The 27,060-nt window shown below is 49.8% G+C and overlaps 2 protein-coding genes across 4 annotated transcripts in view; one reads left to right on the top strand and one right to left on the bottom strand.

The window, feature by feature from the left end:
* Positions 1 to 18,754, bottom strand: part of dap3 (death associated protein 3) — a 23,721-nt gene extending 4,967 nt beyond the window's left edge. The window contains 12 exon segments of the mRNA XM_078431929.1: positions 55 to 84; positions 86 to 214; positions 1,517 to 1,597; positions 3,183 to 3,313; positions 3,577 to 3,669; positions 5,800 to 5,862; positions 5,865 to 5,889; positions 8,541 to 8,642; positions 11,216 to 11,335; positions 14,560 to 14,606; positions 18,153 to 18,226; positions 18,539 to 18,754. Coding sequence (XP_078288055.1) covers positions 55 to 84; positions 86 to 214; positions 1,517 to 1,597; positions 3,183 to 3,313; positions 3,577 to 3,669; positions 5,800 to 5,862; positions 5,865 to 5,889; positions 8,541 to 8,642; positions 11,216 to 11,335; positions 14,560 to 14,606; positions 18,153 to 18,174 — 843 coding nt within the window. The 5' untranslated portion in view covers positions 18,175 to 18,226; positions 18,539 to 18,754.
* Positions 18,755 to 19,049: 295 nt separating this feature from the next.
* ash1l (ash1 (absent, small, or homeotic)-like (Drosophila)) overlaps positions 19,050 to 27,060 on the top strand; it is a 227,793-nt gene continuing 219,782 nt past the window's right edge. The window contains exons 1-2 of one of the 3 annotated variants that reach the window (XM_078431998.1): positions 19,328 to 19,775; positions 22,387 to 22,494. The gene's annotated coding sequence lies outside the window, so the exon portion shown is untranslated. Of the gene's footprint in view, positions 19,236 to 19,327; positions 19,776 to 22,386; positions 22,495 to 27,060 lie in introns of those variants that run through there. The other 2 variants (XM_078432000.1, XM_078431999.1) reach the window with 2 other exon arrangements.

Below are 27,060 nucleotides of genomic sequence, written 5' to 3'. Positions count from 1 at the left end.
GGGAGGGAGGGGGGGCTGGAGGGAGGGAGGGAGGAGGAGGGGGGGGATGGGTACCTGACTCTTGTCCTCCCTCTGCATGGTGGTGGGCCCCCCAGAGCGCGTTGACCCCGTCCACCGCCACCAACAGGCGATACGTGCTCGGCTGGCACTGGGCCCTCAGCTCCTTGAACAGCGCGCCCACCACGTCGCTGGCACTCTTAACCCGCGCTATACCCTGTGGGGGAGAGGAGAGGGGCAAAACATGGGCACAGGCTCACGCCACTCTCTGCACCGGCGTACCCCCCCTCCCACGCATCCACCCCCTCCCCTCCCTCCATCCACCCCCTCCCTCCCTCCAATCCACCCCCTCCCTCCCTCCTTCCACCCCCTCCCCTCCCTCCCTCCATCCCCCCTCCCCTTCCTCATCCACCCCCTCCCCTCCTCCCTCATCCCCACTCCCTCCCTCCATCCACCCCCATCCCTCCCTCCCTCCCATCCCCCCTCCCTCCGATCCGACCCCGCCCCTGCCCTCCCTCCAATCCGACCCCCACCCCTCCCGCCATCATCACGCCCCTGGCCCCCCCTCGCACCATCCACCCCCGCCCCTCCCGTCGCCTGACCGATCCCCCTGCCCGCTCCCTCCTCCATCCGCCCTCCCCTCCCCCATCCACCCCCTCCCCCATCCACCCCCCCTCCCCTCCCTCCATCCACCCCCTCCCCCCCCCTCCATCCACCCCCCTCCCCTCCCTCCATCCACCCCCTCCCCTCCCTCCATCCACCCCCCTCCCTCCATCCACCCCCTCCCCTCCCTCCATCCACCCCCTCCCTCCATCCACCCCCCTCCCCTTCCCTCCCTCCATCCCCCCTCCCCTCCATCCCCCCTCCCCTCCCTCCATTCCACCCCCTCCCCCTCCCCTCCCTCCATCCATCCACCCCCTCCCCTCCCTCCATCCATCCACCCCCTCCCCCTCCCTCCATCCACCCCCTCCCCTCCCTCCATCCACCCCCTCCCCTCCCTCCATCCACCCCCTCCCTCCATCCACCCCCTCCCCTCCCTCCATCCACCCCCTCCCCTCCCTCCATCCACCCCCTCCCTCCCTCCATCCCCCCCAAACTCCATCCGCCCATCCTCCCCTCCCCCATCCTCTCCTCCCTCCCCCTCAACCTCCATCCCCCCTCCCTCCATCCCCCCAATCCCTCCCTCCAACCCGCCCACCCCCCTCCATCTCTCCCTCCATCCCCATCCCCCCTCCCTCCTCCCCTCCATCTCCCAACCTCCAGTCCCCCTCCATTCATCCCAACCTCCACCCCCATTCCTCCCTCCATCCCCCGATCCCTCCTACCAACCCCGCCACTCCCCTCCATCCCTCCATCCTCCCCTCCCTCCCCCCTCCCATGCGGGTCACAGGGAGAACGTACAAACTGCGTTCAGACCGTGCCCGAGGTCAGGATGGAACGGGTGGATGAGGCAGCGACTCTACTGTGCCGCCCAGAGATTGTTCAATGGCGTGAGGTAGTGGGGAGAGTGTTTGCCTACCTGGTCCACCAGTTCACCCAGGGGCCGCCCTTCCTCGGTGGCCTCCCGCTTGCTCCACTCGTACCTCTGCTGCGTCCTCAGCTGCGGCCAACAAACAGGGTGCTGTCAGCGTGCTCGTGAAAACCCCAGGCCCCCGCAAACCCACACAGAAGCGGTCGCCAAAGTGTCGGCAAATCGCAGCCACTTTCCCCCCCCCCAAATCGCTGCCCAACCAGCATCTATCTCCAGCATGCAAGAAGCATGTTCCCGATGTTGGGGGAGTCCAGAACCGGGGGCCCACACAGTTTAAGAATAAGGGGTCGGCCATTTAGAACGGAGACGAGGAAAAACATTTTCAGTCAGAGAGTTGTGAATCTGTGGAATTCTCTGCCTCAGAAGGCAGTGGAGGCCAATTCTCTGAATGCATTCAAGAGAGAGCTAGATAGAGCTCTTAAGGATAGCGGAGTCAGGGGGTATGGGGGAGAAGGCAGGAACGGGGTACTGATTGAGAATGATCAGCCGTGATCACAGTGAATGGCGGTGCGTACAGGCTCGAAGGGCCGAATGGCCTCCTCCTGCACCGATTGTCTATCTCAGGGTGTTTCACAACATCACGGAGTGTGTGAGGTTGCAATATCTAAATGGGCTGCTCTGTTGCCTGCTGGCTACACTTCACACCAGCCATCCTCATCTTTGGACACCCCTGTGCGTCGGGGAGAGGGTGGGGGGCTGAGGATGTCCTGGCTGGACACAAAATGCCGGAGTAACTAAGCGGGTCAGGCAGCATCTGTGGAGAACATGGATAGGTGACGTTTCACAGAGTGCTGGAGTAACTCAGCGGGTCGGGCAGCATCTCTGGAGAGAAGGAATGGGTGACGTTTCGGGTCGAAACCCTTCTTCGGACTGGTGTCCTGGTTTGTGTTTGCTCCTGGGCCCGGCCAAGCTGGCCATCCGTGAGTCACGGCGTTGGGGGAAGACGCCCGCCCCCTTTCTCCGGGGTTACGTCCGTCCGCGCCCGGGTGGGGTTAGAGAGGGACCGCGCGCTGTCCACGGGCACCCTGGGGGTTTTGGGGACCGCCGGGCACCGCGGGAGGGGGGGGAATGAGTCCTTAATAAGGATCGGGAAATAGGAAGGGGATCAAGTGATGGGGCGGGTCGGGAGAGGGTTGGGTAGAAGAGAGGGAACCAGGAGAGGGAGCGAGGGAACTAGGGGCGGAGGGAGTGAGGGAAAGGAGAAAGGTGGGGGGGGGGGGGAAGGGAAAGAGGGAACCAGCGGAGTGGAGGGATGTGGGGGGGGGGGGGGGAGAAGCAGAGAGGAATGTGGTGGCAGGAGGAAGGCGTGGAAACAGGGAGGGAGATGGTTACATCAGGAGGGGGGTGGTTGCGGTGTGTGGTGGGGGGCAGGGAAATGGGGGAGATCGGGGGAATGGGGAGGGCGGGAGATGGCGACATGAGGAGGGGGTAGGTGGTGGAGGGGCAGGGAAATGGGGAGGGGGAGGGAAATCGGGGGAATGAGGAGGGGGAGGGAGATCGGGGGAATGGGGAGGGGAGGGAGAAGGGTAATCAGTGACACTAATTCCATGGGGAGGCAGTGGGTTCCATGTTGGAGATGAACCACTGCTTGGCACAGCGGCCCCTGGCGGTTCCCCACCCCCCTCCCCTCCCCTAGTCAACGCGTGCCGCTCACCTGAGCCAGGTAGGGTTCGTTGGTGATGCGGAAGTTTCTCAGCCAGGTGGATGCCTCGAGGGGCTGGTCGAGGCGAGCGGGGTTGTAGGTGGACGGTAGGAGCTCGGAGCAGTGCTTCACCCACAGATAGGCTAAGGAGGGGGTGGGTGCAAGACACGGCAAGGTGGATGGTCACACAGTGACCGGCACCCACCCAGGGCAGCACCCACCTGCCCAGCCCCCCAGCGCCCACCCCCCACCAGGCCCAGCGCCCACCCCCGCCTGCCTCACCCATCCCCCTCCACCAGCACCCACCCCACCTCCCCTTCCGGCTCCACCCCATCTCCCCCCCCCCCCTGCGTCCGACCGTGGGGAGACGGGGGGGGGGGGGGTGGGGGGTAGTGTGTCTTCTCACCATCAGGGATGTGCAGGATTAGCCAGGGCTGCCTGGCACAGTAATGGACAGCGTGGCACAGGGCCAGTGTCTTCCCACAGCCCTTCTCACCGTCTGGGGCGGCCGGTGTTAAGGAAGCAGCCGGACAAGTGTGCGGGTTGCCGGTGAATCTGTGGAACTCATCGCCAGGCGGCAGTGGAGGCAGAGTCTGTTTAGTTTAGAGACACAGGCCCATCGGCTCACCGAGTCTACGCCGACCAGCGATCCCTGCACACTAACACTACCCCACACATACTAGGGACAATTTAGACAACAGGTGCAGGAGGAGGCCAATTCGGCCCTTCGAGCTAGTACCGCCATTCAATGTGATCATGGCTGATCATTCTCAATCAGTACCCCCGTTCCTGCCCACTCCCCATACCATTATTAAGGGATTGGACACGCTAGAGGCAGGAAACATGTTCCCAATAGTATAAGAAAATAACTGCAGATGCTGGTACAAATCGATTTAGTCACAAAATGCTGGAGTAACTCAGCAGGTCAGGCAGCATCTCGGGAGAGAAGGAATGGGTGACGTTTCGGGTCTGAAGAAGGGTCTCGACCAGAAACGTCACCCATTCCTTCCTCTCCCGAGATGCTGCCTGACCTGCTGAGTTACTCCAGCATTTTATGAATAAATCAACATGTTCCCAATGTTGGGGGAGTCCAGAACCAGGGGCTATCTATCTAGCTCTCTCTTGAAAGCATCCAGAGAATTGGCCTCCACTGCCTTCTGAGGCAGAGAATTCCACAGATTCACAACTCTGACTGAAAAAGTTTTTCCTCGTCTCCGTTCTAAAATGGCCGACCCCTTATTCTTAAACTGTGGCCCCCTGGCTCTGGAGCTTACACCAAGCCAATTAACCTACAAACCTGCACGTCTTTGGAATGTGGGAGGAACTAAAGATCTCGGAGGAAACCCACGCAGGTCACGGGGAGAACGTACAAACTGGGTGCTGTCTGTGTACGTGGAGTTTGCACGCTCTCCCCGTGACCTGCGTGGGTTTTCTCCGGGTGCTCTGGTTTCCTCCCGCACTCCAAAGACATTGGAGGGGTTGTAGGTTAAATTGGCCCCTCTGTAAATTGCCCCCTGGTGTGTAGGGAGTGGGTGAGAAAGTGGGATAACGTAGAACTAGTGCGAACGGGCCACCGATGGTTGGCATGGACTCGGTGGGCCGAAGGGCCTGGTCCCGTGCTGTACCTCTACACTAAACTAGCCGGTCCAAACCAGCTCAATCTCACAATGGTGGTGACCCTCGGCAGTGTCTTGCTATTGAGGGTGTACAGCGTAGGTTTACTAGGTTTATTCCCGGAATGGCGGTGATTGTCATATGTTGAAAGGACTGAGCGACTGGGCTTGTGTACACTGGAATTTAGACGGATGAGAGGGGATCTTATCGAAACGTATAAGATTATTAAGGGATTTATTCACAAAATGCTGGAATAACTCAGCAGGTCAGGCAGCATCTCGGGAGAGAAGGAATGGGTGACGTTTCGAGTCGATACCCTTCTTCAGATTATTAAGGGGTTGGACACGTTAGAGGCAGGAAACATGTTCCCAATGTTGGGGGAGTCCAGAACCAGGGTCGGCCATTTAGAACTGAGACGAGGAAAAACTTTTTCAGTCAGAGAGTTGTGAATCTGTGGAATTCTCTGCCTCAGAAGGCAATGGAGGCCAATTCTCTGAATACATTCAAGAGAGAGCTAGATAGAGCTCTTAAGGATAGCGGAGTCAGGGGGTATGGGGAGAAGGCAGGAACCGGGGTACTGATTGAGAATGATCAGCCATGATCACATCGAATGGCGGTGCTGGCTCGAAGGGCCGAATGGCCCTACTCCTATTGTCTATTGTTTCTAGATGGTTCTCAGGCTGGCTAGAAATATTGCAATCGATGACTGTTTCCACGCTGTATCTCGAAACTAGACTTTAAGGGCAGCGTGGCGGTAGAATTGCTGCCTCACAGCGCCAGAGACCCGGGTTCCATCCCGACTACGGGTGCTGTCTGTACGGAGTTTGTACGTTCTCCCCGTGGGTTTTCTCCGAGATCTTCGGTTCCCTCCACCTTCAAAGACGTGAGGGTTTGTAGGTTAATTGGCTCGGTAAAATTGTAATAAAAATGGTCGGTGCAGACACGATGGGCCTGTTTCCGTGCTGTATGTCTAAACTAAACTAGATTTAAGATCGCCGTGACTACCAAGGAATACAGATGACGTATCGAACAACAGGGTGCGAATAATTGGTGGCCTTCAAATAACTGACCAACTCCAGGCCGGGTGCCGAACCATGACACACGCCTCTCGAAGGTCTTCATCTGAACGGTGCAGGGTACAGGAGAAAGGTTGGCAAGAAGATTAACAAGCAATGCTTTGCTTCCAAGATGGCGCCCGACCCAGGCGAACATTTGCGTGCTGGCCACAATAGACAATAGGTGCAGGAGGAGGCCATTCAGCCCTTCGAGCCAGCACCGCCATGCAATGCGATCATGCTGATCACTCTCAATCAGTACCCCGTTCCTGCCTTCTCCCCATACCCCCTCACTCCGCTATCCTTAAGAGCTCTATACAGCTCTCTCTTGAAAGCATCCAACGAACTGGCCTCCACTGCCTTCTGAGGCAGAGAATTCCACACCTTCACCACTCTCCTGAACTGAAAAAGTTCTTCCTCATCTTCCGTTCTAAATGGCCTACCCCTTATTCTTAAACACTGGCCCCTTGTTCTGGACTCCCCCAACATTGGGAACATGTTTTCTTGCCTCTAATGTGTCCCAATCCCCCAATTATCTTATATGTTTCAATAAGATCCCCCCTCATCCTTCTAAATTCCAGTGTATACAAGCCTAATTGCTCCAGCCTTTCAACATACGGACAGTCCCGCCATTCCGGGAATTAACCTAGTGAACCTACGCTGCACGCCCTCAATAGCAAGAATATCCTTCCTCAAATTTGGAGACCAAAACTGCACACAGTACTCCAGGTGCGGTCTCACCAGGGCCCGGTACAACTGTAGAAAGACCTCTTTGCTCCTATACTCAACTCCTCTTGTTACGAAGGCCAACATTCCATTGGCTTTCTTCACTGCCTGCTGTACCTGCATGCTTCCTTTCATTGACTGATGCACTAGGACACCCAGATCTCGTTGAACATCCCCTCTTCCTAACTTGACACCATTCAGATAATAATCTGCCTTTCTATTCTTACTTCCAAAGTGAATAACCTCACACTTATGTACATTAAACTGCATCTGCCATGTATCCGCACACTCACACAACCTGTCAAGTCACCCTGCAGCCTTATTGCATCTTCCTCACAATTCACACTACCCCCCAGCTTAGTATCATCTGCAAATTTGCTAATGGTACTTTTAATCCCTTCATCTAAGTCATTAATGTATATCGTAAATAGCTGGGGTCCCAGCACCGAACCTTGCGGTACCCCACTAGTCACTGCCTGCCATTCCGAAAGGGACCCATTTATCCCCACTCTTTGCTTTCTGTCCACAGATCCACAACTTGCCCACACCGGCCAACGTGTCCCATCTACACTAGCCCCACCCAAAGATACTAGAGGAGCAAGATGGACCACTCCATTGAAATCGCCTGTACTGAAGTGTAGTACGCAAAGGAGCGTGACGTCCGCCATTTTAGTAGGCAAAGCCCGCCGTTCGCTCTGCCTCTCGCAGTGTGATCAGTGTTTTGGGGGAACAGTGCGTGTGATGATACCATTAAAATGAAGAATATATCTCATCTATCAAATCACAGGTTTTTGTTATTTTTCTTTTTAAATGTTTCTGCAATTTTCTGCCTACTAAAATGGCGCCTTGACATACTAGGGTTTTTAGGGTCGAGTGGTCTATCTTGTTCCTCTAGTATCTTTGGTCCCACCTGCATGCGTTTGGCCCATATCCCTCCAAACCTGTCCTATCCGTGTACCCGTCTAACTGTTTCTTAAACATTGGGATAGTCCCAGCCTCAACTACCTCCTCCGGCAGCTCGTTCCATACACCCACCACCCTCTGTGTCAAAACGTTACCCCTCAGATTCCTGTTAAATTTCCCCTTCACCTTAAACCCATGTCCTCTGGTCCTGGATTCACGTACTCTGGGCAAGAGACTCGAGCCAGCATCGCCATTCCTTGTGATCGTGGCTGATCGTCCACAATCAGTAACCTGTGCCTGCCTTCTCCCCATATCCCTTGATTCCGCTAGCCCCTAGAGCTCTATCTAACTCTCTTTTAAATTCATCCAGTGAATCGGCCTCCACTGCCCTCTGTGGCAGAGAATTCCACAAATTCACAACAAATTCTCTGGGTGAAAAAGTTTTTTCTCACCTCAGTTTTAAATGGCCTCTTCTTTATACTTAGACTGTGTGTGTGTGTGTGTGTGTGTGTGTGTGTGTGTGTGTGTGTGTGGCCCCTGGTTCTGGACTCCCCCAACATTGGGAACATGTTTCCTGCATCTAGCTTGTCCAGTCCTTTTATAATTTTATACGTTTCTCTGTAAGATCCCCCTCTCATCCTTCTAAACTCCAGTGTTCCCGATGTTGGGGGAGTCCAGAACCAGGGGTCACAGCTTAAGGATAAGGGGGAAGTCTTTTAGGACCGAGATGAGAAAACATTTCTTCACACAGAGAGTGGTGAGTCTGTGGAATTCTCTGCCACAGAAGGTAGTTGAGGCCAGTTCAATATTTAAGAGGGAGTTAGATGTGGCCCTTGTGGCTATAGGGATCAGGGGGTATGGAGAGAAGGCAGGTACGGGATACTGAGTTGGATGATCAGCCATGATCCTATTGAATGGCGGTGCGTACAGGCTCGAAGGGCCGAATGGCCTACTCCTGCACCTATGTTTCTATGTTTCTGTGAAGACAAGCCCAGTCTTTCCAATGGTCTCATGGTCTTGGCTGCGCTCTGTACAGCCACAGCCTGACCTCCCGTATCTTTGTCATTGCTACCTGTCTCTGGAACCGCTGCGTGAGGCCATGAGGGAAGGTGGTCTTCAGGTCACTGGGGGGGATGCTGTAGTGCAGCCCATCGTGCTGGTCCGTGTGTAGCCCCTGCGGAGAACAGACGACAAAGCCCAGTCACTCACGGTCGTAGCAACTTCAGTCCTATCCCACTGAAGTCCTCTCCTCTTGCCACCACTTCACGGAGGAGTGGAGTTAACGTTCATGACGCGGGCCGACAACAGAGAGATCTTCACCACGTTACAGTTTAATTAGTCGTTTATTGAAGTAGTGATACAAACAGATTAGTATTTCTCCCGTCATAGAGATACAGATACAATGCGGAAACAGGCCCTTCGGCCCACCAAGTCCGCACAGGCCAGCAATCCCCACACATTAACACTATCCTACACACAATTTACATGGGACAATTTACATTCATACCAAGCCAATTAACCTACAAACCTGTATGTCTTTGGAGTGCGGGAGGAAACCGAAGATCTCGGAGAAAACCCACGCGGTCACGGGGAGAAGGTACAAACTCCGTACAGACAGCACCCGTAGTCGGGATGGAACCCGGGACTCCGGTGCTGCATTCGCTGTAAGGCAGCAACTCTACCGCTGCGCCACCGTGTCATAGGTTTGGTAAGAATTGTATCTCAATAGACAATAGGTGCAGGAGTAGGCCATTCGGCCCAGCACCGCCATTCAATGTGATCATGGCTGATCATCCACAATCAGTACCCCGTTCCTGCCCTCTCCCCATACCCCCTGACTCCGCTATCATTAAGAGGTCTACCTAACTCTCTCTTGAAAGCATCCAGGGAATTGGCCTCCACTGCCTTCTGAGGCAGAGAATTCCACAGATTTACAACTCTCTGACTGAAAAAGCTTTTCCTCACCTCCGTTCTAAATGGCCTACCCCTTATTCTTAAACTGTGGCCCCTGGTTCTGGACTCCCCCAACATTGGGAACATGTTTCATGCCTCTCACGTGTCCAACCCCTTAATAATCTTATACTAGACCAAGTGGACCCGTTGGGCCCAAACCTCTCCTGTATTGATGCAGCATCCTCTCCTCCCCCCTCCCCCCCATCCCACCCCCCCCCCCAATCCCCTCCTCCCTCCCATCCCCTCCCCCCATTCGCTTTCAGTCTTTTCCAGTAAACTCTTTTCTGATTGCCATTATTCTACAGGGAGTCGGAGTGATCTGAACGTAGAGATCTTCCAGTCGTTTTTCCAGTTTAATTAGATGTTTATCGAAGTAGTTGTACAAACAAAGAGATGAACATACCAGGCTGTACTCATTTCGCATACTGCTGGCTGCTCTGTTCCCCCTTCTGCTCACAGCTCTGGTCAGAACTGTATCCTCTCCCTCCAACTCCTCTCAGTCCCTGAACACACACACATATATATATATATATGTATGTGTGTGTGTGTGTTCAGGGACTGGAGGTTTGTACAACTACTTCCATACATACACATATATACACACACACACACACATACATATATACACACACACACACATACATATACACACACACACACACACACACATACATACACACACACATATACATATACACACACACATATATACACACACACACATATACACACACACATATACACACATAAACACACACACACACACACACACACACACACATATACATATATATTTTATATATATACATGCATACATACACACACCACCTAGTTCTGGCTAATGATCGCCTCCAAGTGTCCAAAATAATACGGCAAGATGTATCTGGACAAGATAATATAATATGCTAACAGCAGCCAGTCCAGACACAAACGGCTTACACTCACTTTGCCCGGCCCGCTTGGCCGAAGGGCCTGTTTCTGAGCTGTATCTCTAAATCTAAAAAAATCTAAATCTAAACGTCTTTGGAGTGCGGGAGGAAACCAGAGAACCCCTCCACTCCGACCAGCGATCCCCGTACTCTAACACTATCCTACACACACGAGGGACAATTTAACATTTACACCAAGCCAATTAACCTACAACACCAACACATCTTTGGAGTGTGGGAGGAAACCGAAAGGAAGTACTCGGAGAAAACCAACGCAGGTCACGGGGAGAACGTACAAGCTCCGTACCGACGGCGCCCGTAGACAGGATGGAACCTAAACTAAAGCCAACCGCCACGGTGGCGCAGCGGTAGAGTTGCTGCCTTACAGCGAATACAGCGCCGGAGACTCGGGTTCGATCCCAACTACGGGCGCCGTTTGTACGGAGTTTGTACGTTCTCCCCGTGACCTGCGTGGGTTTTCTTCGAGATTTTCGGTTTCCTCCCACACTCCAAAGACGTGCAGGTATGTAGGTTAATTGGCTAGGCTAATGTAAAAAACAAAATTGTCCCCAGTATGTGTAGGATAGTGTTGGTGTGCGGGGATCGCTGGGCGGCACGGACTCGGTGGGCCGAAGGGCCTGTTTCCGCGCTGTATCTCTAAATCTAAAAAAAATCCGGCGCTGTGAACGTTGTGACGCAGCAACCCTACCGCTGCGCCACCGTGCCTCACGGTTACGACAGGAAGCCCCGCAAACAAAACCAAACAAGGTGCCGGAGGAACTCAGCGGGCGGGACCAGCAGGAATGGAAATGGACAAGACGGCGTTTCGGATTCAGCGGAAGCACTGGAACAAGGTGGCACTCACGGGATCGGACTGATCGGTGCGGAACACGGGCAGCGGTTTCCTGGCGTCTGTATCCGTCTGCGGCGCGGCGCACGCCTCCTGCACTCCAGGGCTGCCGTGGAAGGCACGGCCATGACCAGCCTGAGGATGAACGGAGACAGACAGCGGTGGGGTTTGTGGCAGAATTAGACGCAGTTTGGACGTGCAGGACATGCAGGACGTACTGACGATATAGACACAAATTGCTGCAGTAACTCAGCGGGCCACAGCGGCATCATCATCATCATCATCATCATATATATACAGCCGGAAACAGGCCTTTTCGGCCCTCCAAGTCCATGCCGTCCAGCGATCCCCGTACATTAACACTATCCTACACCCACTAGGGACAATTTTTACATTTACCCAGCCAATTAACCTACATACCTGTACGTCTTTGGAATGTGGGAGGCATCTCTGGAGACAATGCACAGGTGACGTTTCGGGTCGGGAGCCTTCTTCAGACTGCTCCAGGACCCCGACCAGAAACGTCTCCCATCCATTTTCTCCAGAGATGCTTCCTGACACGCTGAGTTACTCATAGAAACATAGCAAATAGGAGCAGGAGGAGGGCATTCGGCCCTTCGAGCCATTCGGCCCATCAAGTCTACTCCGCCATTCAATCATGGCTGACCTATCTTTCCCTCCTAACCCCATTCTCCTGCCTTCTCCCCTTAACCCCTGACACCCGCCATTCAATACGATCATGGCTGAACATCCAAAATCAAGAGAGAGCTAGATAGAGCTCTTAAGGATAGCGGAGTCAGGGGGTATGGGGAGAAGGCAGGAACGGGGTACTGATTGAGAATGATCAGCCATGATCACATTGAATGGCGTCCTCCTGCACCTATTGTCTATTGTCTAATCAGTACCCCGTTCCTGCCCTCTCCCCAAATCCCTTGATTCTGTTAGCCCCAAGAGCTGTATCGAACTCCAACACTTTATATCTATCTTCAGTATATACCAGCATCTACAGTTCCCACCCACACATACAATAAGCATTCTTGGTTTAGTTTAGAGATTACAGGTGCTCCCCGACTTACGATGCTTCGACTCGCGATAGTTTGACTTTACGATGGCGCAAACGCCAGTGACCCGTGGCAAGCCGCCGCTCGCTTCCGGCCACGTGATCGCGAGTATTAAATGCATTTCGACTTATGATATTTTTGGTATTCGATGGGTTTCTCGAAACGGAACCCCATCGTAAGCTAAGGAGCACCTGTACAGTAGTTTAGTTGGGACCCAAACCTTGATCAGTGCGGGTGTCAGGGGTTATGGGGAGAGTATTACCTGAATGGTGGCCAATTAGGAAAAGGGGAGATGCAACGTGACCTGGGTGTCATGGTGCACCAGTCATTGAAAGCAAGCGTGCAGGTGCAGCAGGCAGTGAAGAAAGCGAATGGTATGTTGGCATTCATAGCAAGAGGATTTGAGTATAGGAGCAGGGAGGTTCTGCTGCAGTTGTACAGGGCCTTGGTGAGTCCGCACCTGGAGTATTGTGTACAGTTTTGGTCTCCTAATCTGAGGAAAGACATTCTAGCCTTAGAGGGAGTACAGAGAAGGTTCACCAGATTGATCCCTGGGATGGCGGGACTTTCATATGAGGAAAGACTGGATAGACTGGGCTTGTACTCACTGAAATTTAGAAGATTGAGGGAGGATCTTATAGAAACATATAAAATTCTTCAGGGGTTGGACAGGCTAGATGCGGGAAGATTGTTCCCGATGTTGGGGAAGTCCAGAACCAGGGGTCACAGTTTAAGGATAAGGGGGAAGTCTTTTAGGACCGAGATGAGAAAACATTTCTTCACACAGAGAGTGGTGAGTCTGTGGAATTCTCTGCCGCAGAAGGTAGTTGAGGCCAGTTCATTGGCTACATTTAAGAGGGAGTTAGATGTGGCCCTTATGGCTAAAGGGATCAGGGGGTATGGAGAGAAGGCAGGTACAGGCTACTGAGCTGGATGATCAGCCATGATCATATTGAATGGCGGTGCTGACTCGAAGGGCAGAATGGCCTACTCCTGCACCTATTTTCTATGTTTATATGGCAGGAGAATGGGGTTAGGAGGGAGAGATAGATCAGCCATGATTGAATGGCGGAGTAGACTTGATGAGCCGAATGGCCTAATTCTAGTCCTATTCCTTATGACCCAAAACATCACCTGTCCATGTTCTCCAGAGATGCTGCCCGGCCCTCTTGAGTTACTCAGGCAACTTGTGTTTTACATTGGACAATGGATCCAGGAACTCAAGTTGAAATCCCACTTTAGCATCTTGTGAACTTAAACTTGCATTAAATAGACCATGTTTACTTATGCATTGGAGGCTATTCAGGGGGCGGCTGAAGTAAACAGCAGAGGTGGCTGTGAGGGGAAGTGAGGATTAGGTTTATTATTAGTTTAGAGATAGAGCATGGAAACAGGCCCTTCGGCCCACCAGGTCCGTGCTGACCAATGATCCCCCATACGCTTGCTCTATCCTACACACGAGCGACAATTTGTTTTTAACAGAAGAAAATTAACCTACAAACTTGCACATAGGAAATAGGTGGAGAAGGAGGCCATTTGGCCCTTCGAGCCAGCACCACCATTTATTGTGATCATCCACAATCAATAACCCATGCCTTCCTTCTCCCCATATTCCTTGATTTCACTAGCCCATAGAGCTCTATCTAACTCTCTCTTAAATCCATCCAGTGATTTGGCCTCCACTGCCCTCTGTGGCAGAGAATTCCACAAATTCACAACTTTCTGGGTGAAAAAGTTCCTTCTCACCTCAGTTTTAAATGGCCTCCCTTTTATTCTAAGACTGTGGCCCCTGGTTCTGGACTCCCCCAACATTGGGAACATTTTTCCTGCATCTAGCTTGTCCAGTCCTTTTATAATTTTATACGTCTCTATAAGATCCCCTCTCATCCTTCTAAACTCCAGTGAATACAAGCCTAGTCTTTTCAATCTTTCCTCGTATGACAGTCCCGCCATCCCAGGGATCAGTCTTATGAACCTACGCTGCACTGCCTCAATGACAAGGATGTCCTTCCTCAAATTAGGAGACCAAAACTGTACACGATACTCCAGATGTGGTCTTACCAGGGCCCTGTACAACTGCAGAAGAACCTTTTTACTCCTGTACTGAAATCCTTTCGTTATGCACGTCTTTGGAATGCGGGAGGAAACCAGAGCACCCAGAGAAAACCCTCGCTATCACAGGGAGAATGTATAAACTCCGTACAGCGTCATGTGTACCCAGGTACAGTGAAAAGCTTTGATTTGTATCGAGAGGAAATTCAGGCAGAATGGTGGTGTCAAATAACGTGCAGCACTCACCAGTCGGCAGAGTCTGGCGATCGCAGGCAGGCTCCTCCCCTGCATCCCTGGTTGGAAAATGGAAGGGAATCCGTCAGCTTCATAGAAACATAGAAAATAGGTGCAGGAGTAGGCCATTCGGCCCTTCGAGCCTGCACCGCCATTCAATATGATCATGGCTGATCATCCAACTCAGTATCCCATACCTGCCTTCTCTCCAAACCCCCTGATCCCTTTAGCCACAAGGGCCACATCTAACCCCCTCTTAAATATAGCGAATGAACTGGCCTCAACTACCTTCTGTGGCAGAGAATTCCACAGATTCACCACTCTCTGTGTGAAAAAAACTTTCTCATCTCGGTCCTAAAAGACTTCCCCCTTATCCTTAAACTGTGACCCCTTGTTCTGGACTTCCCCAACATCGGGAACAATCTTCCTGCATCTAGCCTGTCCAACCCCATAAGAATTCTGTAAGTTTCTATAAGAACCCCCCTCAATCTTCTAAATTCCAGCGCTTGTGGGTTCCAAATTCCTAGAATCTTCTAAATTCCAGCGCAATTCCATATTGCTTGTGGGTCAGGCACAAAATGCCCGAGTACATTTTACTTTAGACTTCGTAGACACAGCACGGAAACAGGCCCTTCAGCCCACCGGGTCCGTGTCGACCAGCGATCACACCGGCCACCAGCACTATCCGACACACAAGGGACTATTTACAATTTTTACCAAAGCCTTACCAAAACTTACAAACCTGCACGTCTTTGGAGTGTGGGAGGACACCAGAGCACCCGGAGACAACCCACGCGGTCACGTACAAACTCCGTACAGACAGTACCCGTGGTCGGGATCATACCTGGGTCTTAGGCGCTGCAAACCGAATTTAGAAGACTGAGGGGGGATCTTATTGAAACATACAAAATTCTTAAGGGGTTGGAGAGGCTAGATGCGGGAAGATTGTTCCCGATGTTGGGGAAGTCCAGAACCAGGGGTCACAGCTTAAGGATAAGGGGGAAGTCTTTTAGGACCGAGATGAGAAAACATTTCTTCACACAGAGAGTGGTGAGTCTGTGGAATTCTCTGCCACAGAAGGTAGTTGAGGCCAGTTCATTGGCTATATTTAAGAGGGAGTTAGATGTGGCCCTTGTGGCTAAAGGGATCAGGGGGTATGGAGAGAAGGCAGATACAGGATACTGAGCTGGATGATCAGCCATGATCATATTGAATGGCGGTGCAGGCTCGAAGGGCCGAATGGCTTACTCCTGCATCTATTTTCTATGTTTCTAAACCCACGCAGTCACGTACAAACTCCGTACAGACATAACCCGTGGTCGGGATCGTACCAGGGTCTCAGGCGCTGTGATGCAGCAACTCTCCCACTGCTTTGGAATGGTTCCTACAGGCCCATGTGTTTTGACGTTCAACATTTAAATACCGTTCTCCCATTAATCTTCTTGGATACCAAGATGCAGGGTGGAACAGTTACACAGTGCATACGCCCAGTTGTTAAATTACTGGGCTATAACTGCGGTCACAGTGGTGCAGCAGTAGAGTTGCTGCCTTACAGCAAATGCAGACCCAGGTTCCATCCCGACTACGGGCGCTGTCTGTACGGAGTTTGTACGTTCTCCCCGTGACCTGCGTGGGTTTTCTCCGAGATCTTCTGTTTCCTCCCACACTCCAAAGACGTACAGGTTTGTAGATTAATTGGCTCGGTCAGGGAATCGCTGGTTGGCGCGGACCCGGTGGGCCGAAGGGCCTGTTTCTCTAAACTAAACTCTGGACGATGGATCCAGACTAGTTCAAATCCCACCAGTCTGTTGAATTTAAACTTAGCGTTAAATATATATTTTCTTGCACATAGTGTGACAGCACCCGCTCCCTCGGATGCTGACAGACCTGGAGAGCCCAATCCCAGCATCATTGGTAAAAGCTGGGTCCAATCAGCTGGCATTGGATGCCATCTGAATCGTGTCAGCTTACTGTTTATAAAACCCCAAGCATTTTAGCCAGAGGGGAAAAAGGGTGAGAGAAGAACCAGGTGAGTGGAAGGGGAGAGAAAGTGGCGGGTCCCCTTCATGCTGCTCTGATCCCCAGCGCTGGCTGACAGTGTCATTGGCAACAGCTAAATCAATTAGCCAACGAAGTGTGTAGAAAGGAACTGAAGATAGAAGATAGGCGGGACAGGCAGCATCTCTGGAGAGAAGGAAAGGGTGACATTTCGGGTTGAGACCCTTCTTCAGACTGATTCTAGATGCTGCCTGACCTGCTAAGTTACTCCAGCATTTTTGTGTAAGAAAATAACTGCAGATGCTGGTACAGATCGAAGGCATTTATCCACAAAATGCTGGAGTAACTCAGCAGGTCAGGCAGCATCTCAGGAGAGAAGGAATGGGCGACGTTTCGGATCAGTCTGAAGAAGGGTCTCGACCCGAAACGTCGCCCATTCCTTCTCTCCTGAGATGCTGCCTGACCTGCTGAGTTACTCCAGCTTTTTTGTGAATAAATACCTTCGATTTGTACCAGCATCTGCAGTTATTTTCCTACGCAACTTCCCGACACCGCCAGATGTGCACCAACCGTGCTACTCTTCAAGTCACAACTCAACAGCTTGCTAAAACTGCCCACGTAAAAATCTAAATGACCTTTTTTTGCAACCGGTACCCACGCGAGCGAAACCTGCACAAGATAGCCCAGCTGTTGGCGGTTGTGCAGCAGAAAGCAGAAAGAGTGTGCAAGATACATCTTCTGGATGCATTGGGACGCATCCTCAGTGATGTGACCTGGGGTCATCGGGTGTTTCGGGTCTCACAACATCAGAACACCCTCACCCAGGCGACCCAGCCGGGGTTGATTAGGCCCTGACTTGCATTCCAGCAGCAACCGCCCTCTTAATCCAAAGCCATCTAGTGGCTTTCTCTGCGGCTTCACTTGCAGATTGAATGGCCCTCTTCTTTGCCAGCCCCGTAATGCCCAACTGGTTGAGGACTTTGCAGAGTGAGCATCTTGCAAAGCCTCGACAGCCCACCTCTACAGATTCATAGCATATCTTCCAGCCTCCGTCCCGGCACATCTCCACCAGTTCCTGGTACTTTAGACAATAGGTGCAGGAGTGGGCCATTCGGCCCTTCGAGCCAGCACCACCATTCAATGTGATCATTCTCAATCAGTACCCCGTTCCTGCCTTCTCCCCATACCCCCTGACTCCGCTATCCTTAAGAGCTCTATCTAGCTCTCTCGTGAATGCATTCAGAGAACTGGCCTCCACTGCCTTCTGAGGCAGAGAATTCCACAGATTCACAACTCTCTGACTGAAAAAGTTTTTCCTCATCTCCGTTCTAAATGGCCTACCCCTTATTCTTAAACTGTGTGTGGCCCCTGGTTCTGGACTCCCCCAACATTGGGGACATGTTTCCTGCCTCTAACGTGTCCAACCCCTTAATAATCTTATATGTTTCGATAAGATCCCCTCTCATCCTTCTAAATCACTTTAAATCACTACTCTACTCACTCCGACCCGCGCGAGATAACCACTGGCGTGGGGTGTTTGCGCGGTAATCGACCAGAACCAGGACTCTTCGGAGGTGGTGACATACAAGATACAAGAAGACACTCACCCCTCGCCACGGGCGCCGCCATCTTGCCCGCTCAAAGCACTTCCGGTCGGGTTCAGCAGCTCACCCACAACCTCCTGAATAATTTAACAACAACCATTTGTTGAAAAAAAAAAATGTCAAGGGTCGGCATAAATTGACCCACCACAAAGCTCTTGCTGGTGAGAAAAATAAAAAATAAACACTGAATTTGAGATTGAGAGATTCTCTCCTGAAGGGGGCCGCCATTTTAACTCCCCCTCCCCCCTCCCTCCTCCTCCAAAAATGTGGTTCTTTCATTTTAGGGGAAAAATAACACCTGCAAACACCTTTTCTTCATTAGAAACAATAGGAACAAATGTACATTGTTCCACCAAATATCGTCAGCATCAATAAGGATAATGATTTACCTGTTTTCTACAGGTTTCTCTTCCCGTTGCTATGGCAAAGGTCCTGGTTGCCAGGCGCGCCACCCAACCAGCGGCAATAACTTCTCCCTGTCCTTGTATATTAAATTAAATGTAAACCCACCTACACCACATTCCCCCCAACTGCGTGGAAATATATTTCACCCATTTGTTGAAGAATGAGCGAGAGGATTCATTTTCTCACTTAAAAACAAATTAATTCCCTTGCCCTCCCTCCCCGAAAGGCATGGTGGGAAATCAAAACCCCAATCTGAGACCCCAACACACTTTAATATCAGCCCAGACGCTATTAAACATTTTTTTTTTTAGTTTCACGTCGTCTGTAAGAGGTCCGTGTTGTAAAAGAACATGTGCATTATAGTTTAAAGGATGAAAATGTAAAGGATTTACAATTTTTGGAGGTTTGATGACCCACCCCCCCTCCCTCCTCCTTTGCAGCTGTCCTCCGCGCGGTGCATTCTGGGTGACAAATCACGACCTTGGCACAAATGTACAATAATCTCGTTTTAACCGTTAAAACAACAGCGCGGACACTTCAATTTTTTTTTCCCGCTCGCCAACCCCCCTTCCTTCTTCCTTCCCCACACTCCTTTTTACCGATCGCGCACCGCCAGGTCAGAATGAGTAAAGCCGCCATTTGGGACTTAAGCCAAAAGGTGGCCGGCGCAAGGGGAGATGGGTAAGGAGGTGGAAGGTTAACAGGAGGATTTTTATTTTTTAGTTTCGGACGCGGGGCCGGCATCGTGTCGGGATTCGGGTGTCCGCGGCGCGGCGGTGATGGATTAAGGTGAAGGGTTTGTGTTTGTGACGGGGCGGCTGCAGCGCCCTCCCTGTCGGCTCGGCGCTCCGGCGCGGCCGCCATTTTGTGTTTATCTCTCCATGGCGCACTTTGGGTGTTTAGTGTCATTTTAAAACAAGAAATAATTAAAAGGAGAAAGAACGAGGAGAGGAAAAACAACACAACAGGTCCCCCCCAACTCCTCTCTACCAGTACAACAAGCAGAACTAACGGTCTTTGTGTGTGTGTGTGTATATATATATATATAAGTGTGTGTGTGTGAGTGTGAGGGGGGAAAAAAACGAACGAGAATGCGTCCCTGAAGCTGTTATAAAAGGAAGAAGCATTCGCTTTTTCTTTTTTTTTTTTTTCCCTCGTGTGCCATGGCGGACTGTGGGATGAGTAATGTGTGAGAGGGAAGAGCAAACATTTAACGATCAGGTAAGAGAGTGGTGAAGGAGGGGAGGGTGAGGGGTGAGGTGAGGGGAGGGGGGGGGGGTGGAGAATGTTGTCTGTGTCAGCAAATATGGTGGTTAAATGTCTTATAATCTGCGAGTGCGGGTCTTTAAAGGTGGCATGTTGCCTGGCGAGCACACGTCTATACGGCCGGCTAAAATGTGTTTGTTCTGTGGCTGTGTGTGTGTGTGTATGTGTGTCTCTACGTTTGGGGAGGTGGCGGTGAAGGATTAATGCGGTTTTGAATCCTTTATTCCTTTTTCTCTCATTCGTACTCACTTACGAGTTTGATTTCCAGAAAATGGAGATTCCTGTTTGCCCGCTTTCATGCACCCATGCAGTTTGTGCTGTTCCATACACGTTTATTGTAATCTTTCTCTTTCCCTCTTACACCCCCCCCCCGCCACACTTTTTTCTTGATATGTATTGGTTTTCTATACTTGGTGGGCAAGTCAGGTTTCTCACCATTCTGACCTTGTTAAACCGATTTGGCACATGTTTTGCCTCTTTCCCAGGTTTGTTGCCTCACTTGCACACCTTGACAGAATTGATCAGCAATATTGGTGCAAATCATTGTGTTTCACTGTCACTCTCCACATTGAATCTTCCTCTTAAAACTTGTTGATTCGTTTTGTTTTCTTCCTTAAGTTGACACTTTTTGGTCAGAATGTTCATGCCAGCCTGTAGCTGAAAGGATTTTTTTGGGTGATCTCCTAAATGGGTTTGATTAGCGACCAAGAGCAAAGTGTTGACATTTTCAGCATATTTATATGATATTAAATTTGAAGTCAAAGTATGACTTTAACTTAGACTGTGTTTTCTGGGAGTTTTTGTGAGTTGAAGTGAGTAAGTATTTTCTGGAAGTTTTCGTGAGTTGAAGTGAAACTTGGTTACCATGGTACAGGAAAGAGACATGGGTAAGAAAGATCCTTTCTAGTGGTGCGGTTTCATTATATTGTTTTAAGGCTACATTTTGAAGTCTGAGTTGGTTTGATGTAGTGTCATCTGAAGTGAGGTATCGCTGTGCGCTTTTGCCAACCCTTCAAAAGGACGCAGACACAGCTGTTGACGGAAATGCCCTCATTCTGCTGAGCGTTGCTTTAAAATCTTAACCTTAATGCGATCCTCAAACCTAATTGTAGCTGGAGTGCTTTCTGAGCCTGAATTTTCAGGTACACTTACTGGAAACAAAGAACCCGCTTTACTAAAAGTGAACGGCCTTTGTTGAAGCTTTTTTTTGTTCCTCGTCTGAGGTTTGTGCATGCAGCAATTGACCCCAAGTACCCCTGATCCTCTTCAGAAATAACCAGGAATCTCGCAGATACACTTCTGACAGGCTGTGCGCACACTTGCAGTGAAGTACTTGCAGGATGTTTGAACCCGTCTGGCTGAAGTTTGCATTTAAAGTTGAGGTTGTAAGCTCAGTCCTACCAGTATTCAGACTTTGATGTCATTCCCCATTATAAAACCGTGTCTGTGCCTGTACCCAAAAAACATAAGTGACATTGAAACAGGTAGGATATATCTTTGAACGCTTGTCTATATTTAGGATTTGTTATCTTTATAATTGAAGTGCTTTTTTACTGTTTCCAAACCAGCACACATCAGTATACTTTGATAAACACAAAATGCTGGAGTCACTCAGCAGGTCAGGCAGCATCTCTAGAGAACATGGGTAGGTGATGTTTCGGGTCAAGATCACACCCAACCTGAATTGTCACCGATCCATTTTCTCCAGAGATGTTGCCTGACCTGCTGAGTTACTCCAGAATTTTGTGTCTATCTTTGGTATAAGCCCCCATTGACAAACTGTACACTGCAAGGGCCGGGAAGCAAGTGGGCAAGATCATCTCTCACCCCGGCCACAAACTCTTTGAAGTACTTCCCTCTGGGAGGCGAATCCGGACTGTCAAAGCTGCCATAGCCAGACATAAAAACAGCTTTTTTTCTGTGACTGCGTCTGTACCCAAAAAACACAACAGTGTTGTTATCCTTGTGAGCAAAGCACCAAAGCAAATTCCTTATATGTATACATACTTGGCTAATAACATTTATTCAATTCAATCTACAGTTCCTTGTTATATCAGTATACTTTGCATACTCGAGACACAAGGAATTGCAGATGCTGAGATCTTAAGTGCTGGAGGAACTCAGCAGATCAGGCTTCAACCCAAAATGTCACCTATTCCTTTTCTCCAGAGTTGCTGCCTGACCTGCTGAGTTACTCCAGCATATTGTGTCTATCTTTGGGATAAACCAGCATCCGCAGTTCCTTCCTACACAGCTCAGGCAGCGTTTCTGGAGGACAAGAATGGGCGATTTTTTGGGGCGATGCTGAAGAAGGGTCGCCCATCCATGCTCTCCAGAGATGCTGCCTGACCTGCTGAGTCACCCCAGCACTCTGTCATGTACTTTACACATACTGTATTGTATAAATGCACCACTTATGGTGGTTATTAACTTGAACTCTGGTTTGCTGAGTAAAATTGACATGGGATGTTTCGGGTGTAGTAGAACTATAATCTGATAAATAATGAGTACCCACTTTGAGGTTATGATAATTAAATGATAAAATGGTTCTGGTTTATGTTTTCAGCACCTATTGAATTTCTACAGTACTGAATGGTTAAGTTACTGGATAATATCCATGAGCCTGGACATGAGTTTGAATCCCACCACAGAAAATGGAGAATTTTAAATTCAAGTAAGCAAATAAATTTGAAAGAAAATGGGTTGATTAAAGGATTGCACTGGTGTCTGCAAGGATTTTCAAAATTCAACAGTGTTTTATTGGGTGACGTTTCGGGTCGAGACCCTTCTTCAGACTTGTTTAATTGTCAGGTAGACACAAAATGCTGGAGTAACTCAGCGGGTCAGGCAGCATCTCGGGAGAGAAGGAATGGGTGATGTTTCGGGTCGAGAGAGACGCTGAGTGACTCCAGCATGTTGTGCCTACCTTCGATTTAAACCAGCATCTGCAGTTTTTTTCCCCTACGCATCTTATTTAATTGTCATATGTACTGCCAATGGAACAATGAAAGTCTTACTTGCAGCAACATAACAGATGTTATGTTATGATGCAATAAATGTTATGATGCAATAAATGCAATAAAAATAAATTAATTAATAACCCCAATACTAGTCCAAAGAGCCCCCAAATCCTTAGTGGAGGTTCCGTTGCCTGGTAGTTGTTGGGAAGAAGCTGCTTTTCTGTCATGATTCTGTGATAACCTCAAGTGTCTGTGTTGTTTAGAGTTTAGTTTAGATATGCAGCATGGAAGCAGGCCCTGGGGCCTTCCAATGACACCGATCATTGAATGCCCATTCGCACTAGTTCTAATTTATCGATTTGTACCAGCATCTGCAGTTGTTTTCCTACACCACTTTCTCATCCGCTCCCTACGCACTAGGGGCAATTTGCAGGGGGGCAAATTACCTACAAAAACCTGCACGACTTTGGGACATGGGAGGAAACCCACGCAGTCACAGGGAGAAGGTGCAAACTCCGCACACACGGAGAGTTGTGAATCTGTGGAATTCTCTACCTCAGAAGGCAGTGGAGGCCAATTCTCGGAATGCATTCAAGAGAGAGCTGGATAGAGCTCTTAAGGATAGCGGAGTCAGGGGGTATGGGGAGAAGGCAGGAACGGGGTACTGATTGAGAATGATCAGCCATGATCACATTGAATGGCGGTGCTGGCTCGAAGGGCCAAATGGCCTCCTCCTGCACCTATTGTCTATTATCTATTGTCACACAGCACCCGAGGTCAGGATCGTACCTGGGTCCCTGGCCAGGTGAGGCAGCAGCTCTGTCACTGCCTCTAGCAGCATGGCTTGTTGTGGAAACGTGTTTCTTCCTCCAGGGAAAGAAAATCTTGCATTGTTACCCAATCTTAATTGTCTGCCAGTGCAGGCTTGCAAGCCTCTCAGTCGGAAGGGCAAAGCATTAGACAGCCGCAAGCACATGAATTACAACTCGTCTATGTTTAGAGTAGTTCACCTGAATATCCTTTCACAGAAACGTGTTTAATCTCAACTGATCTTAGTTAGGAGTTTACAGGGCATGTCACCTGCTGTGTCCTTGTGGTGGCAGGAGGCGGAGGATCAGGTGACAGATATTTGTATTTGCCAGCAATTACATCACCTCCACATCAATGGAGTTGAAATCATCTACTCCTAATGTTATTTTTGTTTAAAATAATATTATTGGGAAGTGAGATAGAAGACGACTGGTTGTGTTTGGTCTGTGGGAGATTTATTCAGGTTTTAAACTTTAAATTAGCACTGTTTATCTGAATGTGGAGAGGATGTTTCTACTAGTGGGAGAGTCTAAGACCAGAGGGCACAGCCTCAGAATTAAGGGATGTTCCTCTAGAAAAGAGATGAGGAGGAATTTCTATAGTCCGCAGGTGGTGAATCTGTGGAATTCATTGCCACAGACGGCTGTGGAGGACAAATCAATGGATGTTTTTAAGGTGGAAATTGACAGATTTTTGGTTAATAAAGGTGTCTGAAGAAGGGTCTCGACCGGAAAAGTCACCCATTCCTTCTCTCCCGAGATGCTGCCTGACCTGCTGAGTTACTCCAGCATTTTGTGAATAAATACCTACGATTTGTACCAGCATCTGCAGTTATCTTCTTGTACTACAAGGTGTCAGGGTTGATGGGGAGAAAGCAGGAGAATGGCGTTGAGAGGAAAGGATAGGTAGACAAAATGCTGGAGTAACTCAGCGGGTCAGGCAGCATCTCTGGAGAGAAGGAATGGGCGAAGTTTCCAGTTGAGACCCTTCTTCAGAGGGAATGATAGATCAGCCATGATTGAATGGCAGAGAAGGTGATGGGCCAAATGGTCTAATTCTGCTCCTAGAACTTATGAACTGTGTAAATATTTATTTTGAAGACAATTGACTTTTTGATACTTTGTTGTTTAATGAAGTAAAGTTCTATTTAGCAGTCGGGTTTGGTATGTGAACACAAGACCTCAAAAACCAGAATTAAAACATTGTTTGTTAATCAAAGTGATTATCAGAAAGATAATCTTGCGTTGAGTTTTCTATTGTGCAATCTTGGTGGGTGCAAACCTGCATCCGCACAGTTTTTGCAAAATCGGAACGTTTTGCAAACCACTTCTTTTTAATTGCGGTAACTGTTGTAATGTAGAAAGTGAACCCGTTCGTTTCCTGCTCTTTCGAGAAAGTCATCTGTAAATTTGCTGTCGACACCACTGTGGTTGGCCGAGTCTGTGCGGTGATGAATCGGCGGACGAGAGAGAGAGAGAGAGATGGAGCACCTGTTTGAGTGGTGCCCCAACAATAATATCTCACTCAAAGTCAAGGAACTGATCATGGACGTCAGGAACATGAGGTCAGGAGACCACACACCACTTTTCATCTGTCGGTTGGTCGGTGGTGGAGAGAGTTAGCAGCCACAAATTCTCCTTAGTGTTAACCTCCTGGATGACATGTCTTGCTGCCCGGCACATAAATGTAATCGTGAGGACGGTGTGCTGGCGGTTCGACTTTCTTAGATGTTTAAAGGGATTCAGCAGGGCACGGAATATTCTAAGAAACTTCTACAAATGCACTGTGGAAAGTATCCTGACTGGTTGCATCGTGGCTTCCTACGGCAATTCCAAAGCACCGGAGCGCAAGGGCACAGGAAGAGCTCAGACCATCCCCGCCATTGAATGCATCTGCACGAGGCTCGGCCTCAAGAAAGCGGCATCTGTCATCAAGGCTCCCCACCATTTGGGCTGTGCCCGCCTCTCGCTGCTGCCGTCGGGCGGGAAGTACAGAAGCATGAAGTCGCATGCCACCAGGCTCTTTCCGACAACTGTGGTGCAGCGGGTAGAGTTGCTGCCTCAGCGCCAGAGACCTGGGTTTGATCCTGACCATGGGTGCTGTCTGTATGGAGTTTGTACGTTCTCCCCTTATCCTGCCTGGGTTTTCTCCGAGATCTTCGGTTTCCTCCCAGACTCCAAGAACTTGTATGTTTGTAGGTTAATTAGCTTGATATAAATGTAAATTGTCCCGTGTGGGTGTGTGTAGAATAGTGTGGGGGGATCGCTGGTTGGTGCAGACTTAGTGGGCTGAAGGGATTGTTTCCGCGCTGTGTATCTAAACTGAACTGTCGGGTTCTTGATCTGACCTGCTCAACCCTCATCCTACCTCGACAATGGAGCACTGTTGACCACCTCTTGCGCTACTCTGACTTTGTTTGTTTTCTAATGGGGTAGCACAGAGGTAGAGTTGCTGCCTCATAGCGCCAGAGACCTGGGTTCGATCTTGACTACAGGTCCTGTTTGTCTGGAATTTGTATGTTCTCCTTGTGACTCTGTGGGTTTTCTCTGGGTGCTCCGGTTTCCTCCCACCTTCCAAAGATGTACAGGTTGGTAGGTTAATTGTTTTTGTAATATTGTCCCTAGTGTGCTCGTGTACAAGATAATCGCTGGTCGGCGCGGACCTGCTGGGTCGAAGGGGTTCTTTATCTCCAAAGTCTAATTGTGTCGTGCACAAATAACTTTTTTTGCACAGTTCTTCTTTTAATTGTCTTGCAGAATTGTATGTGTACTTTGTGTAATTTGATTTCGATTGTTTGTCTGAGTTCGTGTGCCTGTGATGCAAGATTTTGATTGTATCTGCACATCATTGTGCTTGTGCATATGACAATAAACTTGGCTTGACCTGAATAGTCTCAGTTTGGAGTACATTATAGGTTCATAAGTGATAGGAGCAGAATTAAGCCATTCGGTCCATCAAGTCTACTCTGCCATTCAATCACGGCTGATCTATCTCTCCCTCCTAACCCCATTCTCCTGCCTTCTCCCCATAACCCTTGACACCCGCACTAATCAAGAATCTATCTATCTATCTTGGCCTTAAAAATATACACTGACTTGGCCTCCACAGCCTTCTGTGGCAATGAGTTCCACAGATTCACCACCTGCTGACTAAAAAAATTCCTCCACATATTTTTTTTTCTTTCATATTTCAGATACAGCGCGGAAACAGGCCTTTTCGGCCCACCAAGTCCGCGCCGCCCAGCGATCCCCGCACATTAACACTATCCTACACACACTAGGGACAATTTTTACATTTTACCCAGTCAATTAACCTACATACCTCTTCCAAATCAGAATCAGAATAGCCTTTATTGTCATCCAAAAAATGTCTTTTGGACGAAATTCCGTTACCCACAGTCCAACAATAAGAGCAATAAAAATAAGCAATAACACATACAATCACAAACCAACACAAAACAAAAAAAGAAA

This window comes from Rhinoraja longicauda, chromosome 44, assembly GCF_053455715.1.
Source record: "Rhinoraja longicauda isolate Sanriku21f chromosome 44, sRhiLon1.1, whole genome shotgun sequence".
Classification (NCBI taxonomy): domain Eukaryota; kingdom Metazoa; phylum Chordata; class Chondrichthyes; order Rajiformes; family Arhynchobatidae; genus Rhinoraja; species Rhinoraja longicauda.
This window is presented reverse-complemented; position numbering and strand designations above follow the sequence as displayed.